General features: G+C 29.4%; 1 protein-coding gene across 1 annotated transcript in view; it reads left to right on the top strand.

Moving 5' to 3' along the window:
* Nucleotides 1–16,730, top strand: part of LOC130443866 (uncharacterized) — a 38,752-nt gene that overhangs the window by 14,345 nt on the left and 7,677 nt on the right. Inside the window, exon 2 of the mRNA XM_056778744.1 lies at nt 16,193–16,261. Coding sequence (XP_056634722.1) covers nt 16,193–16,261 — 69 coding nt within the window. The remainder of the gene's footprint in view (nt 1–16,192; nt 16,262–16,730) is intronic.

Raw genomic sequence — 16,730 nt, 5'->3', positions numbered from 1 at the left:
AAGTGTGACGGTTTATCGGAGAAACGAATTAACATGAGAAAAAAAGCGTTCACATTTCACTATTTTGATACAAACAATTTTATAATTGCGTTAAAAAATGACACGTTACAGCACCTTTTTTAACGCAAATGCGTGAAAAAATTAACCATTATGGTACTTTTTCCACGCTATTTGATTAATTCAGAAATTACATTCTTTATGAATGAACACAAACTTATATAAAAATATAACGGACGTAGAGAAGTAATATAAATTTAATCTACAATACATAATATGAATAGAAATATATATATATATATATATATATATATATATATATATATATATATATATATATATATATATTCAACAAAAGATACTATAATAACAAAGCTACAGAAAATTTCGCATTTGAGATGAAGGCACTTCCATATTTTCATTACTTGTATAGGAGGAATAAACCCTAAATCAAAATCTCCAACTTTTAAAAAAACATTATAAACATAAACCTAAACGTACTTGTTCGAAATAGACGAATGAAAAACAAATAAAAATCTTCAAATACATAGGTAAATTAGATAGAGAAATCACAGAAAGTACTACAAGCGCAGAAAAATCATTTAAAACAATGATAAAACATATATAGTAAACAGTGGCATATCTAAGAAAATAATAGTGGAAATTTATGAAAAAGTAGTTAAATCCAAACTGACAAATGTATACAACAACAGAAAGTCATAGAGATTCCCCCAAAAATTGGGAACAAGATCCGAGTATTCCGTACGTATCATACAGACAAATAATCAATACAAAATCTGCATAGCAATGCAAAGAAGAAAATCAACTGAGATGGTTCGGATACGTCTACAGGCTGAGTGAGGAAAGAATAAGAATAAGAAAGTTCTAAGCCAAAACAATTAGAGCCAGAAGTAGAGAAGAACTGAAAGGATGAAATTAATAAAGATACTGAGAATATAAAGGAAGAAAATACACGAGGTGCTACTACATAAAATATCGAAAGAAATAGAGAGAATTTTGGAGAAAAAACAAAGTGGAAAGAAATTCTATTTCATGTCTTATATGTAAGGGTAGAAAGACGTAAGGATAATTTGAGTAAGTATTTATTTGTATTTCAATTTTATTGTATAGTTTGCGCTAACTTTTCTCATTAGAATAATAATTTTGCATTGAAATTGTACAATACTATTGATCAATGTATCAAATTATCACTTCTCAAGGCACACTAAATCATTAAAAAAAATTTGAACAATTCCATGTAATATATCAGATATTAATTCATATAACGAAAATATGTAGATATTCACCTTAAATGCGACACAATCTATATTATAGATAAACAAAAAAACTGAAGACTACTACAACATTTAAGCTCAGTTACAAACACCATAGTTTCATAATTTCAAAATGGTATTCAATTTATTGGCTGAAGTTCATTTCATGTGGTAAAAAAGTCCAATCATCTCGTAAATATGCGAATATATATTATATATAGTAGTTTTATGCTACTCTTTTATTTCCACCTAACATAATAAAAAAACTCCATTCCAAAATGCTTCCAAATTAAAATAATCTTAGATGTATCAAATAAATATGTATATGAAGCTGTACATAGATAAAATAAAAAACGTTTCCACTAGTCTAGGTTGCTATCACTACTCCACAATTAATAGAAAAATACAGGAATTTATTTGTAAGCACTTAAACTCCTGCAACTTTGAAATAAAGCCTTGTACTGAAAAGTTTCCTACCATATCTTGGAATGAAAAGAACATTAAAAAATGATACATTCTACCAGTTAATTCTTAATACCATTATGCATTTATAATCCAACGGATCTTATTTGTTTCAGTCCAATTTATATTTTTCTTGTTCATCTATACATTAATAATTTTGTACTGAAAATCATTAGACATATTAAAAAATTTTCCATCTAATTTAGGCAATTTTCTGAGAATTTTAGTATTAATATAAATAAACAGCCTCTTAATATCTTCCAAAAACCTCAAAACGCAAAAACGCAATGAAGTTCAAAGATAAGCGAAATTAGAACGTTATTAGTACTTAGTACTTATTGACGCCAAATTATGAAAAAGTTCACAAATTATTACATTATTTTGCTCTTTATAAATAATTGAATTAGCAATTTTTATTATTTAAATCACCATACTTTATCATAACATTAACAAGTGCTTTTAAAATATGTTACGAGTATGATAAGACGACAAGAGCAGGTAATGTCCAATTCAACATTTCTAATATATTGATAATTTACTCTCCATTCAAGATATTTTGTAAGCAATACTCATATTGATTATACCTAACAAAGTATCTTAATATTGGAATAAGTAGAATATCAGATGGATATATTGAGCCTCCCCATCCTATAATTTCGCGTACCCTGATTGGGGTGCTATAAAAAAATAGGAAATTTTCATTTGAAACACTAGAAGCTTGAAACGCTTTCTTTGCTGCAACTATATTCCGAAAACGATACTTAGAATTGGGGCATCTGAGAGAGTAAATGCTCTTTGAGGTTATAGGAATATGTTCCATGGCAAATATCACGCAATTGAGTAAAAATGGTTTCACAGCCTTAGCTACTATCAGCTTGATAAAAAAGTGAAGGAGTGAATAAACACATTAGAAAAGATCTAAATTCCATTATAAAAGTACGTCAACTGAAAGAATCAAAAAGATAAGGACTGTTTCACAGTTAACTGTAGACACCTAGTTGTTACTTTCAGCATATGTTAAGCTAAATAGATATAAATCTTCAATTTCTTTTAAAATAGTTGTTCCCGTCATTACTTAAATCTTCAAAAGTGAAAAAGGACGTCTCAATTTTGTCTTTTCTAATGATTTTCCTAAACTAGCAAATACGACATCTTTTAACGCAGCATAAGGCCCAACAATATCTCGACAATAATGCCTGTGAAATTTAAAGCAAGAAAGTCAAGATTGTGGATTCCATCTTACTCAAATAGGCGTGAAACTTTAGATAATTAAGTCTAGAAATAAGTCTATCAGTCTATCCAAGAAAAATTTATATGTTATAGAAAACAATAATGGAGCCTCGCCGTTTGAAAATGTTATCACATAAGTATTTAAGAAAGAATAATAGTCAAAATCCATCCATTATCTATTCCAATAAATAATTACAAGTTACACTAAATAATTATTGGACAATGTAACCTGCCACTCGACCTGTTACTTTTTTCGTCAAAAATTTTTCCAGTCTCCAGCTGGAAAGTTTAAGGTTGATTTTTTGTTCTCAACAAGAAATATATGAGAAACTCAAGATTATAATACCACCAAATTACTACAACTAAGATGTAGTTTTAAAGTTATTGTAATAGACAAAATTGAAAAGTGTACGAACTACTAAAAACGGAAATAGTAACGCTGAAGGGTAAAACAACGAAAATAGAACTGAAATCGTATCATAGAATACGTTCGCTATATGGGTGAAGAAATTATCTGAAACAAAAAAATCACATCAATTAATGACAACAAAACATAATAATAATAATAATAATAATAATAATAATAATAATAATAATAATAATTGATAAATAATCATATCAAGTACAGTTTTAGTTATAAAAACACACAGGAGATAAAATGTAATTGTGTAGGAGGTCAGTAAAACATAATTAAATATTTATCTCCATTAAATACAAAAAAATCTAAGAGATACAAATTTAGATTCTTCGGTAGTACCTTACCCTATTTCTTTCCAACAAGCTATGTAACTTTGATTTTTTACAGAAGATTTGGAAAGTAAAGAACAAGGATTGTTATACAAATTTTCATATCTCATTTATACAGCTTCTGAACGAGTCGCTTATTGTGGAATTCCATAGGTAAATAATTTTACTAGTATCTTAATCATGATAATAATGTTCACAGATAAGCGTGCACCTCGTAGCCGATTCTGTATAAATAAACATTTCGAATAATCAAATTTTGAAGAATGCTTGTTTTTCAACATACTTCCAGGTTAACCGAATCAGTTGTATAATATTGGAAACACTATCAAGACATAAAGAAGAACTCGGATCGCGGACTTTGTGTGTATAGTACACACATTTTGCTTAATAGAGTTAATAAACGGACAAAACTTTTGAAAATGATAACAGTATTGTAGAAAGTTGATATTGATAAGTGATGTCCTCTATGAATGTGAAAAATACATGAAGTAGCTTTTGTAATAGATAAAGAAGTGAACATATTGTTGTGAACGTTTGTTTCATAAAATCAGTTTCATGAAAAAATCAACAAGTAAATGAAATGGAGACATTTACAAATTGATAATAATTGAAATATCAAAATTAAATCATTAAATCATTATTTCAAGTAATAACTTTTTCTAAAACAAAAATTTAATGATTTAATGATACTTTTTCCCATTAATTCAAATAAAACGATTTAATCTGGTAACGACTTGGGTCATTGTTGAAATTGAATACTGTATAACGGTAACTAATTTCCGTTATCTAGAATAATGTAAACACATGGACGTCGAATTATTTCCTTCATCAACAAATTTCAAATATATGTAGGTCATTGGAATACACGAAACTTACAGATAATTATTTAGAAGATTAAAAATTCAACTACTACTAAAAACTAATGATATGGAATATGTACAGAATGAGTTTTATGTATGGAACGCCTCAACTACCTTATGTTCCCTATACCTAATTACCATAATTTCGGAATTATAGCTACATTTGCGTTATCTCCGCCGAAGTAAAAATAATACATTTGAGTAGCTATGACTGCTACAATAACAAATTTGTCTTTAAATAAATTATTATCAGTGAAGTTTATGTTAAAAATTACAATGGATCATTTATCTGAAAAAGAACAAATTGATATTTTAATGATATTAGGATATGGTGATTTAAGGCATTTAAGTTAACATGAAACGTTTGATAACTTTAATAATACATATCTTAACCGAAATCCCATAACAAGATCTAATATGAGTAAAATAATAAAAAAGTTTAACGAAACTGGTTCAGTAAAAGTTATCCAAATCAGGACAGAAAAACTGCATCAACTGAAAACAAATCTTTAGATGTTTTTGTCCTACTACACACTTGAGTACTAGACAAATATCCAGGGAGCTTGACAAAAATCCGTTACGAAAATTTCACGTGATAATAAATTCCATCTATACAAAATAACGTTGGTTCAAAAGTTGCCAGGTGATGTTAATTTTGTTGAGCGTGAAGATTTTGCAGACCAAATGATGGATAAATGTTACTATCAGAACGATCAAAGTTTTTTAATTAATGTTACATTTTACGGTGAGGCGACTTTTTGTATTAATGGAAAAGTAAATCGGCATAATTGTAGATACTGGTCACGTAACAATCCTCGTTGGATGTGTAAATCCCACACCAAATCCCGAAAAACTGAATGTAGGAATAATAGGCGTCAAAATAATTTGTCCCTTTTTCATAATAATAGTATTATACTTGAGTTGGCTGGGATCTTTCCGAATCCAAGAAAATATTTTCAATTACATTTTTAAAAAAATCATTATTAGAAATTTCCAGAAAATAACAATATCCAAAACGATAATAATGGCTCAACAAAATGATACCCCACCTCACCATGCGTGTGCTTAGGCGATACCTGAATAAAGTGTTTCCCAGAAGATGGATTGGTTTTATCGAATGGCCCCCGCGATTACCCGACATGAATCCTTTAGAGTATTTTCTGTGGAGTCACTTAAAAAACATCGTTTATAAAGCAAAACCTGCTAATATTCAGGAATTGAAATAGGATTACCACAGAGATAAGAAGAATTGAGCAGTCAGGGATGTTGCAAAATGTATTGTTTTAAAAATCGCATGGCTTGTTATATTGAACTAAATGAACAACATTTGAGCATCTGCTATAATCGCTTTCACTGTATGTGTTCTAAAATTCGTAATTTTTCTACTTCACAAATGTGGATATACTTCTAACATGACACAAACATTTAAAGATTTGTCTTCTGTTGTTGTAGGATAAATATTTTACTGCAACAGTTTCGTTAAACTTTTTACTAACAATAATACCCCCATAAGACCGGCTGTATCACAAGACCCTCGCGCTCAAAAGTTTATAAAAATCGTACAAGCTGTTTCCGAAATAATTGAGTCGTTCCATACATAAAACTGACTGATATGTTTGTAAAATTGATGCAAAAAAATTTAATTTGAGAATAAATTATAGTTTGTTTGAAAATGGATGATGGTAGTGTTTTTATGGGAAAGCCTTGGATAAAAAGCATCAAAATAAATGGAGTAAACTGTCCCACAGTGAACCAAGGTACAAAGTGAATCACGTTTCTCTAAGATTTTGGAATCTTAATTAAAACTAAAACTTGATATTGTTATCATGTATTGCCCTAAAATGATCAAGACTTGGCCAAAAAATCAAGGCCTGGAACTTATTCTTTCTTCTAGTATCACTAAGTACTACATATATTGTTTTCGTTCTATTTGTTAAATTCAATATCTAATCGGCACAATTTGAATTTATGTACCACATCCAATATATCTAATAAACACCAAATACCAATGTTGATGGCTTGATTACTAAGGATTCAAGCTCACCATATCTGACTTAATAGCGATTATTCCATTTTTGCATTGAAATAGCGATCAATCAAATTTTTGAAATTATAAATGTAAAAAAAGAGTTACTGGAGAACTAAAATTTAGAGGTTAAAAATGGTATTTGGTAATTGATATATCTCGGAATATTCGCAACTTAAATATCATAGAAAAAATTTTAATTATAGATTCAGATACTTACTGACTTTTCCTGGAAGTTCAAAATGAAGTTCTTGTTTTGGAATCTTATCAATTTTATCATCAGCGCCAGAAGTTACTTCGTTCTGCTTGACCAATCTGAATTGAACCATAGCACCATGATAAATCATATTCTTGAAGGACATTCTTACTAGTTTTTGATTCAAAAAGTAATTTTTCGGAATGTAAAGTTCGATATCACGATGAAGTAAGAATAATTTGAGTTTATTCCTGAAATCATTCCATGCTTCAACTAATGATACATCTGTATCAGTTTCCGTATTATTTTCTAATTTATTTTCAATTCTAGATATTTTTTTATTTTGTTCAGATTCATTTTCTTCTCTATTACCCACTCCATTTTTACCTTCGCTGTATATATCATTTCCATACACTTCGTTATCTATATCGTTTACGATATCTTCGTTTGTTGTAGTTTCAATTATTGTTGTATTCTCAATATTTATATTTTCTGAATAATTGCCATCAATATCGTTACTACAAAATTTCATGAAACTATTTATTGTGATTTCGCCTGGATAATCAATAGCTTTTTCCAAATCATGAACCCCGGCTCTGAGAATGCTTTTAAAATCTTGGGTCAAGTTCGACCAAAAAGAATGTTCAGTTATATTTGTATCTCGACTATATGATTCAACAATTATTGATAAAATTATTAGAATTATGTATTTTGACATGTTTTGCTTGTAAAGTTGTTATATATTTCTGTCGGTGGTATCTTCTCCGTTGAACTAAGTAACTAAAAATCACGGAAATATCAATTTTACAATTTTTCTCAATTATGAATATTATAAAAGTGCAAAAAGTTATTAACGTAGATCCAACAATTTAATTGGATTCTACTCGACAAATCAGTTTGAAATTTAGTTGCTCAGGTGAGGTATTATTATTAATTTGTTATCAACCTATAATAAAAATATACTTGCGCGCATAGAAACCTGCCATTGTAAACTTTTGACGTCAATTTTTTTTTTATTTTCAAATTATTCATCATATTAAAAAAATATGCTGTTTGAAAGGCAATTCAATATGCTTTAATGTGAATATAAATATATGAAAACATATTTCGACTTCCCATGTTTAACATAGTGAAATTAATGCATTGAACAAATTAAGCTTTTTTATTATTAACATAAATAAGGTTATTGATAGTTTAAAACTTAACACTTAATAACGGGTATGACCTCTTCTTGTTCTAATAACATCTCTCATACGATTATGTATAGACCTAATCTAGTTAGCTATTTTTTCTTGTGGGATGTTAAGCCATTCGTCTTCTACTACAAAATAAGCTCTGCGATCGAGTTTGGGGTAGGAAGTCTAGCTTCAATTCATCTTTTTCATCCCATAGATAGAACATTCATCCCATAAATGTTCTATCGGATCTAGGTCAGGACTGTATGCTGGCCGAAAACCCTATTTGAGGGGACTAATCTTCAAGTATACAATCTTCAAATTATAGTTGTCGCTATTGCTCTGAATAAAAATAAAATACCTATCATACAACGGTAAATCCATTAATCTCCAACGCATTTTATGCATAGAACAATAGAGTTCTTTAATGTACAATCTCCAATAATTGTTTGTTTTCAAACCGTACCAACTCTGAATTCCTCAATTGAGAAAAAACGTACAATCTCCATTCCAAATTCCATACACTCATTTCGTTTAGCAATATTTTCGGCTTATCACTGGAAATCTTTTTAATAGTCGATTGGAGTCTATACAGTAAAGTGGTTTACATTTCTTTGTATCGTCTTAATATTAGTTGCATTTAAGTTGTTAATTGATTATTCATTTAATCTAAAAGTAAACATATCACCTGTGAGTGTTGGAAGGGTATGGATCTCTACCCGTTCACCTGACCTGTGGCCATAAACCTTCTTTTGACTATATTTTGTTTACAATGGCTGTAGTAGACTTTTCACAGCAAGTTTCATAAAGTTAAGCAAACATTTTATAGATAATTTCATTCCAATACATATTAAAACGTTTAAAAAACTCTAAGCATAGTGAGAATACATTCCAAGCACATTTATGTTCTTAGTAGAAAAAAATTAATGCCAGTTTGTAAAAATGCCCAAATGCCTTTATGACAACAAGAAGGAGAAGGATTGGGCCTGACAAAAAACTATTCTTAGAACTTATATACCGATAAAAGAAAAACGTAGATTATTGGAAAATATCGAGCAAAGTGTCTGTTATGCTTTTTAATAGTTAACTTGAAGCCCGATTCAAACTTTAGAAAAATGGGCGTCGGGTATCAAAAAGACAATACTAAAGAAACCTTGAAAAAAAATGACTTTAGGCGTATTTTGAATGCACATTTATCATGGATTTCAAAACTCCGGCACTGATGTATATTCTAGGTGCGAAATTGAAAGCTGTTGTAATGAAATTTAGAAGATAAGCTCAATTACTGAGAAGGGAATTCACAAAATGACAGCCAAAGTCCAATCTACCTTCTTAAACAAAAGGATAGTGTGAAACTTTTTTTTAGATCAACAGGCATATTATTCCAGACGATTATATATTTTCAACTTTACGGTTGACGGAGACGCATCAAAAAGTCAGTTGAATAGTTCCACGGTTACTAGCTTTTGTTCAACATAAAATAAATACAGCAAATGCTCCAATGAGATTGCCTCCAACATTAATCTCATCATGAATACTTCTAACTTTAATGATGTTCACATTATTAGACTGATGTGTGATGGATGTAGGGGTCAAAATGCATCTCTCATTAGTATATGTTGCAACTGGCTCTTTACACAAAGTATTTGGTCTCATTGAAGAAGATATTTGGAAAAAGGAGATCATCTTAGTACTAGAGGTATATTTAAATATTTTCTAACAGTATGTATGGAATTGTTTCAAAGGTTGGAAAATATGTTCAAATTAAGAGGAAACTACTGAGCTCAATAAGCCGCCAGATCAGTGGTTTTTCGCATTTTATAAAATAAAAGGAGTAATAATTTCGAAGAATTCAAAAGGGAATGGTAATAGTTCTTGGAAAAAGTAAGTACAGAATAGACCTAGAGATTGGAAAACACATTATGAAAAAAGAAAAAGATTCGTAATGTGGACCCATCCATAATCAACCTGAAAAACGTAGTAAGTGAAAACAAACAAGATATAGCTAATCTCTTTACAGAGCAATTTAAATGTTTAGTTCAGTCACTTTATTATAAGTTAAATTATTTCCGTCAAAAGGAATTTCGAAAAACAGCAATGTTCCATTTCCAAAGTGAATATCCCACGATAAGTTTCATTACGTGACATATCCGTATTTATTTCGTAAATATTATTGCAAAGAAATTTATTTCTAAATTTCTATTGAAAGATTTTGGGATAACCTATTTCCAACAAATATTAAAATTTTAGAGAGCATTCAAAAAATTTAAACCAGAATTTTGTTTCGTTTCTTGTAAATCTATTAATATGCTTTGGAACTTCAATACCCTCATTTTTTCCATAAAACCAAAACCTCCGATAATATTAATAAATAAATTTACATTCAGGTATAATATTTTAAAAATTTTATAGCTTTTCGTAAACTAAACTTTATATAACAGAATTTTTCTTCAGTATAAAATCATTCACTATTCTATTAACTCAACATACATTTATCTCTTATTCTGAATGTATTTACCTTTTCTCTCGCTGTATCAAACTATTTGAACTATTCACCATAAAATTGAACACTCTAGAATCGACCAGATCACAAAGAATACTGAACTTGTATATTCCGTTATGGCCCGCATAAAATTGGAAATAAAAAAATGGTAAGGAAATCCTTAGCGGTGCTGAAGATTACGGTACTTTTATAAAACCATCATCATTTATTCTTGTAAAGATGGTAATTGCATCTTCTCGAAGATGTACTTAAGAGATATTTTTATATGTCGTGGACGGATGTGGTATACTTTTTAGATTGTTTATAATTGAATAAATTTAAAAAACAGAAGTTATAGAATTATACGAGCAAAAAGAATACAAATAAATGATGTTTATAGCTTTTAATAATTGAGACGGTGTGATAAAAAAATTATAAAACATGTATACTAGGTCCCAAAATAGTTCAAACGAATCTGTTGAAAATAAAAAATTCTTGATTCAGATATAAATTTATTAGATTACAGCGCCCTGCTTAGTTCAATACTAATTTCTAAAATAATTTTAATTTTGAAAAATTGAGTATTTCAAAAAACCTATTTTTTGACAAAAAAATTAACTTTTAAATCCCTATTCCAACGTTTCAAACTAAATTTTTTTATTCTTCAAATCAAAAATTAATATTGTACCAAAGACTGCAGTTGAAAATCGAAGTTGTATGCATAACAGTATAAATTTTTTAAATATGTTAAACTTCCGCATACTTGAGACGTTTAACATTGGATAAAAAAGTTATGGAACCAGCGAAATATCAAAAATACGGTTGATCAGTGAAAGGGATCTAAACAAAAATACTGCTTGGCATTTGACAAGACATTTCTTATAACAGGAAGCATTCGTTGCAAGATAGAAGATCTTATTATGAAACTGATGCAGATACTTTAGTTTCTTCAGATTCAATAGATACAGTTTCCCAAAATGTCACTCAGAAATCGTCGTAGTGTAGTGTAATGACAAATACATTCGCAGAGAATTCATAAAGCAAACAGAATCAATGCATACAAAATTTGTTAAGGCCGCTTGACATGATGCAATACAACGTGCAATACAATGTAATCTTGATCAAAAACATGCAGATCAACTGACTTTCATAAAACTTAGCTTCGTTAACTTCATTGTTAAGCTACGTACAAAATATTAGTAAAAATGTGAGGCTAGGAATTTGTTTACTTTTACTGTTTACAGACTTGAATGCAATTTCTTGCACGTTATATTGCATTATGTCGAGCGGCCTTTAACATTTGCATAAGGTGACGAAGCAAAGCGACTGCAGTTCTGTTTGTCTTTAGGGTTGCTAATTGTAGAAAACAGACATTTTTGCTGACTTAAGTACTCTTACCACATCTTCTCAGACTCTCTATATTGGAACGAAAGCAATCTACATAACTTAAATAAAGCGAGAAGGCAGTGTTTCAAAAAAAAAATAATGTTGGTGTGCCGTGTCGTATAAATAATAATTAGAAATCATCAGACTCTTCTTTATTAAAGAAACATGGAATCAGCTTATTTATAAATTCTGCAAAGATGAATTGACGACCTTCCTTCAAATATACGACACTCATTTCTTTCAACATAACGGCTGCCTTTCTCATTTTACGCAAAGAATTAATGATGAATCAAATAATAGGGTCACTGCAGACTTTTGTTTTATACCTTAAGTACGTTCAGTATATCGTTCTTAATCACATATTATTTTTTTAATTTTTTTGAACAGTATTTAAAAAAATAAATAAAATCAAATACATAAGTGACGCGCCAAATTGCATTTGTTGTCACATGACTAAGTGTGACGTAGAAAGTAAGTAAACAGACTTACGTAGGTAAGAAGTAAATACAGTTCAAACAGAGTTGTTGGGATTCTTTTAAAAACACACTCGCACGGCTGTGAGTCTTCAATTTTGTAGAATACAAGATGACGTATTGTTGGTGCATTGTACAAGAATGTACAAACACTAGTATAAAAACACCAAATAAAGTTTTAGTGCAAATCCATCAAGAGGAGAAGCTACGAAAACAATGGTTTTAAACCTGGCAGCCCAGTATATGTTTGTGAAGACCATTTCAATGTAAGTTTTATCTATTGGTATTTAAAAAATGTTAACTTATTGTTATTTCTTACTGTAGGTTGAAACAGATTTAGAAAATTATATGATGTAGAAACTAACACAATGCAAAAAAAAATTTAAAAACTGCTGTTTCAATCACATTCAATTGCCAGAAAGACCGGAAACGGGCATTTCGTGAAACACCTCGTCCGTTGGCATTAAAACGATAAAAAAACTTCAAAGCTATTACCTTTATGACTACATTTTAATAAAGTTCAACAAAACAAATGTGATAATGACGTTACTATAAGGAAGTCTAATTACTCTACGTATTTCAGCCGAAGTAAATAACTGATTACTAGCAAAGAACGTAGCAACCATGAATACATCTACCTTAGGTACCTTCTTGTCAAATCTCGCTTCAATTAATCCTATTTCGGTCATCATTTCGATTAGAATAGCCTTTGGAACCCTTACGCAAACAAAAATCGCAATAAACAACCAATTACCTCCACTCATAACAACAGAATGGCGTTTGAAAGACGACACGCGGTGGCCAGGTTTCAGTATTTACTTACTTTCTACGTCACAACCGCAGTAACCAATAGAAACATGTTTTCTGTCACGTGTTATTTTTCAAATTATCAACAATTTATATTTGCGGTTTATAATATTTTAAGTTATAATATAATACAATTCAACCTAAATTCATAAATAAGAAGTGATATATAAATTTTCAAATATGTTAAATACCCGAGTTACCGACCACTGCAATCACCCTATTCAATTCAATTCAATTCAATATCTATTACTAGAAAACAATTACGATTAGCTTTAAGACAGTAGTAATGAGCAAAGTATGAATTTTTAATATAATAAATAAAAGAAAATTATATAAAAAATAGATTTAGAGGTGTGTGGACCTAGATATTGATTCCAAACAACTTTTCTCAATATATTTCTTTCCTATTGCCACATAAGAGACATTTTACAGAAAAACAGATTTTTTGAAAAAAAGTATGAAAGTAAATAAATTTTATAAAAAAAAATGCGTTGGAATTACCTTCACTACACTAATGTTAGTATGTTTGGTATTCGATAAAGCAACTCCATATAAAATTTGTTTGTATTTATATACGCCTTGAACTTAAAGAGTTGTACCTAGGATGAATTTGTCAGTGTAACCCCATCTTTATTTTCCAAAAGTTTGAAACTTAGTCACCTACCTAACCACCATTCTATATTTTCTCTTCTTTAGCTTATTTTTAAGCATTTGCAAACCAGAATGAAGTTTTTCACTTTTTCCATTTCTAATTCTGCTATTTCTTCGAGATTGTTTCGTCTGAGTTTGATGTCGTTTTATCAAAGGAAATATATTATTTTTTTGTCATACCCAACCAACACTTTGCCTTTGTATATTGTTAGTAGTCTAAGGTGTGTTACTTTTTAAATTTGATGAGATGGCCTAGTTTTCTGTTATATTTCCATTTTTTTCTCAACAGAAACCTATATTTTCAGCAAAACATCAAAAAAAATTGTTAAATTTTATTTTTCATTCTGATTTTCATACTCTCACTTCTAGCACTTATTTTCCAAATATCATATTTCAGAAGAATAATTCAATTTTTAATGGTTGAAGTCGTAGTGAAACAGCCGCAATAACACGAAAAACTGGGAAAATATATTTGTTTCCATTTTATCTATTTAAACATCAGTTTTTTATGGAAACTACTCTTTTTACATCCTTATTCAAAATGTGAGGAAAGTTTTTATACTAAAAATAAAGAAAACTCCCATTTTTTATGATTTCTTAGAAATATTACCCAGACATAACAAATGAATCTACGGCTTTTTTAAAAATACCGCATAGAAAAAAAATGTTTTATGTATGGAGCGCCTCAATTATCTCGGAAACGGCTTGTACGATTTTTATAAATTTTTGTGTGCAACAGTCTTGTGATACAGAAGGTATTATGGTGGTTTTAACATTGTTGTCAGATCTTTACAATGCTACAATCAAAACGATCCAAATTTTTTAATTAATGTTATGTTTTGCGATGAGGCTATTTTTTGTATTAATGGAAACGTAAATTGGCATAATTGTAGATACTTGTCACGTAACAATCCTCGATGGATGAATCTCACACTCAATATCCCGAAAAACTGAATGTATGGCTGGATTAATAGGCGACACAATAATTGGCCCCTTTTCATTGAGGGTAACTTAAATGGGCGTATTTAGATTTATTGGAAAATAGTATCATACCTAAGTTGACTCGGATATGTCCAAATCCAAGTAATAGAAATTTTCAGACAATAACAAAACTTAGACAATGAACGAATACTGAACAATAGAATAATACGAGTATATAACAAAGTAAACATAGTAAAAGTGATTTCATTAGTTACAAGAAATTATCACCAATTTAGCTGAAATTAATTATAATATTCAAATACAACTATATAATGATGTATAATTTACTTAGTAATGGAAGTAAATACTATCATTAATAAGAAGTATAAGAGCTATAATTGGTGATGGATCAGGTCAATAAACTTATAAATACGCACGCAAATACAAACAAAAAGTTTACTGTAACCGCAGAAGCCGTGAAAAAACAATGTATTCTTTCTCGTAATTCCTCAATAACAAAGTACAATGGACAGAGGTCAAATAAGATATTTAGGATACCTAATACAAAACAAAGAACTGAAATAAATGTATGAATAAAAAAAGGGAAGTAGATTTTTGAAGTACAGTAGAGACAAGTAGAAGGAATTGAAAAAAAAACTTGGAAGGAAACTGTCATAACTTTTATGTTAAAACAAATAAATTTTTCTGCTGATCCGATGAGAGGTCATTATGATAGCTCATAATGATATATCTATCAAATATACAGTTCTGCCAAACAGATAAGGGATAATTGAGTAATCATTAAGCAGTCAATAACTTATTTTGCTTCTGAAATACTACACAATAATTATTGGAAATTTGATTTGGTATGAAATATCTGCGCTTATAATTCCAAGTAAGTGTAATTGTGCATAAAATACTATCTAAAACAATTTTGTAATAAATAAGTACCTATTATTATTCGGTGAATTATTACAAACTGATCGCTGATCAAAAAAGTGGTTCTATCCATTGGAATTTATTCAATTTATTCAGTTTTAAACAAAACGCTGCAGATTTCTATCCATTATTTTATCATATTAAAACAAATCCTTATTATATGTTTCAGAAATCGAATTTCAAGAATATAGAGTGTGTCTCAATTTCAGTTGGTATTATTCTAAGTTTGTCTTAAGCATATATCTAATACTCCTATATGGACAGTTGGTAAGAGAAAAATCGTCCCTACGTTACGGTACCGACAAAATTCATTTTCTATCTCGTTCGAGACACTTTATCTGTACTGCCCATGCTTGAGAATGAGCGAACCGAGCTGGAGCCTCGGAGGATAGAGAAATCGTTGCCATTCTGTCTTCCTTAGTCGGAACAGCTTCCACTTATAGAAACTGTTCATATAGAAGTATTACATACATATATGGTTTCAAGGACATCTGAGCTTTTGTTAAAAATTGAGAACCTTTTCAATTATTTTTACTCAAGTTTTCAAACATATTCATTTTTTACAGGGTAATGAAATAGTGAACATAATACACCGAATGCCTACAAAATCAATTTCTGAGGATTGTTTGAAAGAGGTAAGTATATTTTGTTCACATTCACTTCAAAACGAAACGACTAAAATAGTGAGTGAATCTTCAGAAATAATTAGTTCGATACTAGAAATAAAAAACTATTGAAACTACTTGGCATATTAGGAGAAAGTTACATAGAAATGTCGTCGATAAAATAAGCTTATTAATTCGAGAAAACGTAAGTAATAAAAATTGCCTTCTCGAGAATATAATTTTCAGTTTTGCAGAAATAACGTATGTGTATATAAAGTTCCCGCGGATTTGAAATTTTATAAAATATAATGTCTGTCATTAAATTTTTCTGTGAAAAATTTGTATAGTTTAAGACTAACATCTTCAGGTGTGCATTGAGGCAACAGTACCCTAGATAATTACATAATTATTATAAAACTACCACTATATCGGTTTTTTTATATTTTCTCGAATGTTTGTATGTCATTTTAAACATAGATCACCATCTTTTAATCTTTCA

This window comes from Diorhabda sublineata, chromosome 5, assembly GCF_026230105.1.
Source record: "Diorhabda sublineata isolate icDioSubl1.1 chromosome 5, icDioSubl1.1, whole genome shotgun sequence".
In the NCBI taxonomy this organism is placed as follows: domain Eukaryota; kingdom Metazoa; phylum Arthropoda; class Insecta; order Coleoptera; family Chrysomelidae; genus Diorhabda; species Diorhabda sublineata.
Note: the sequence above shows the minus strand (reverse complement) of the source record. Positions and strands in the feature narration are given on the sequence as shown.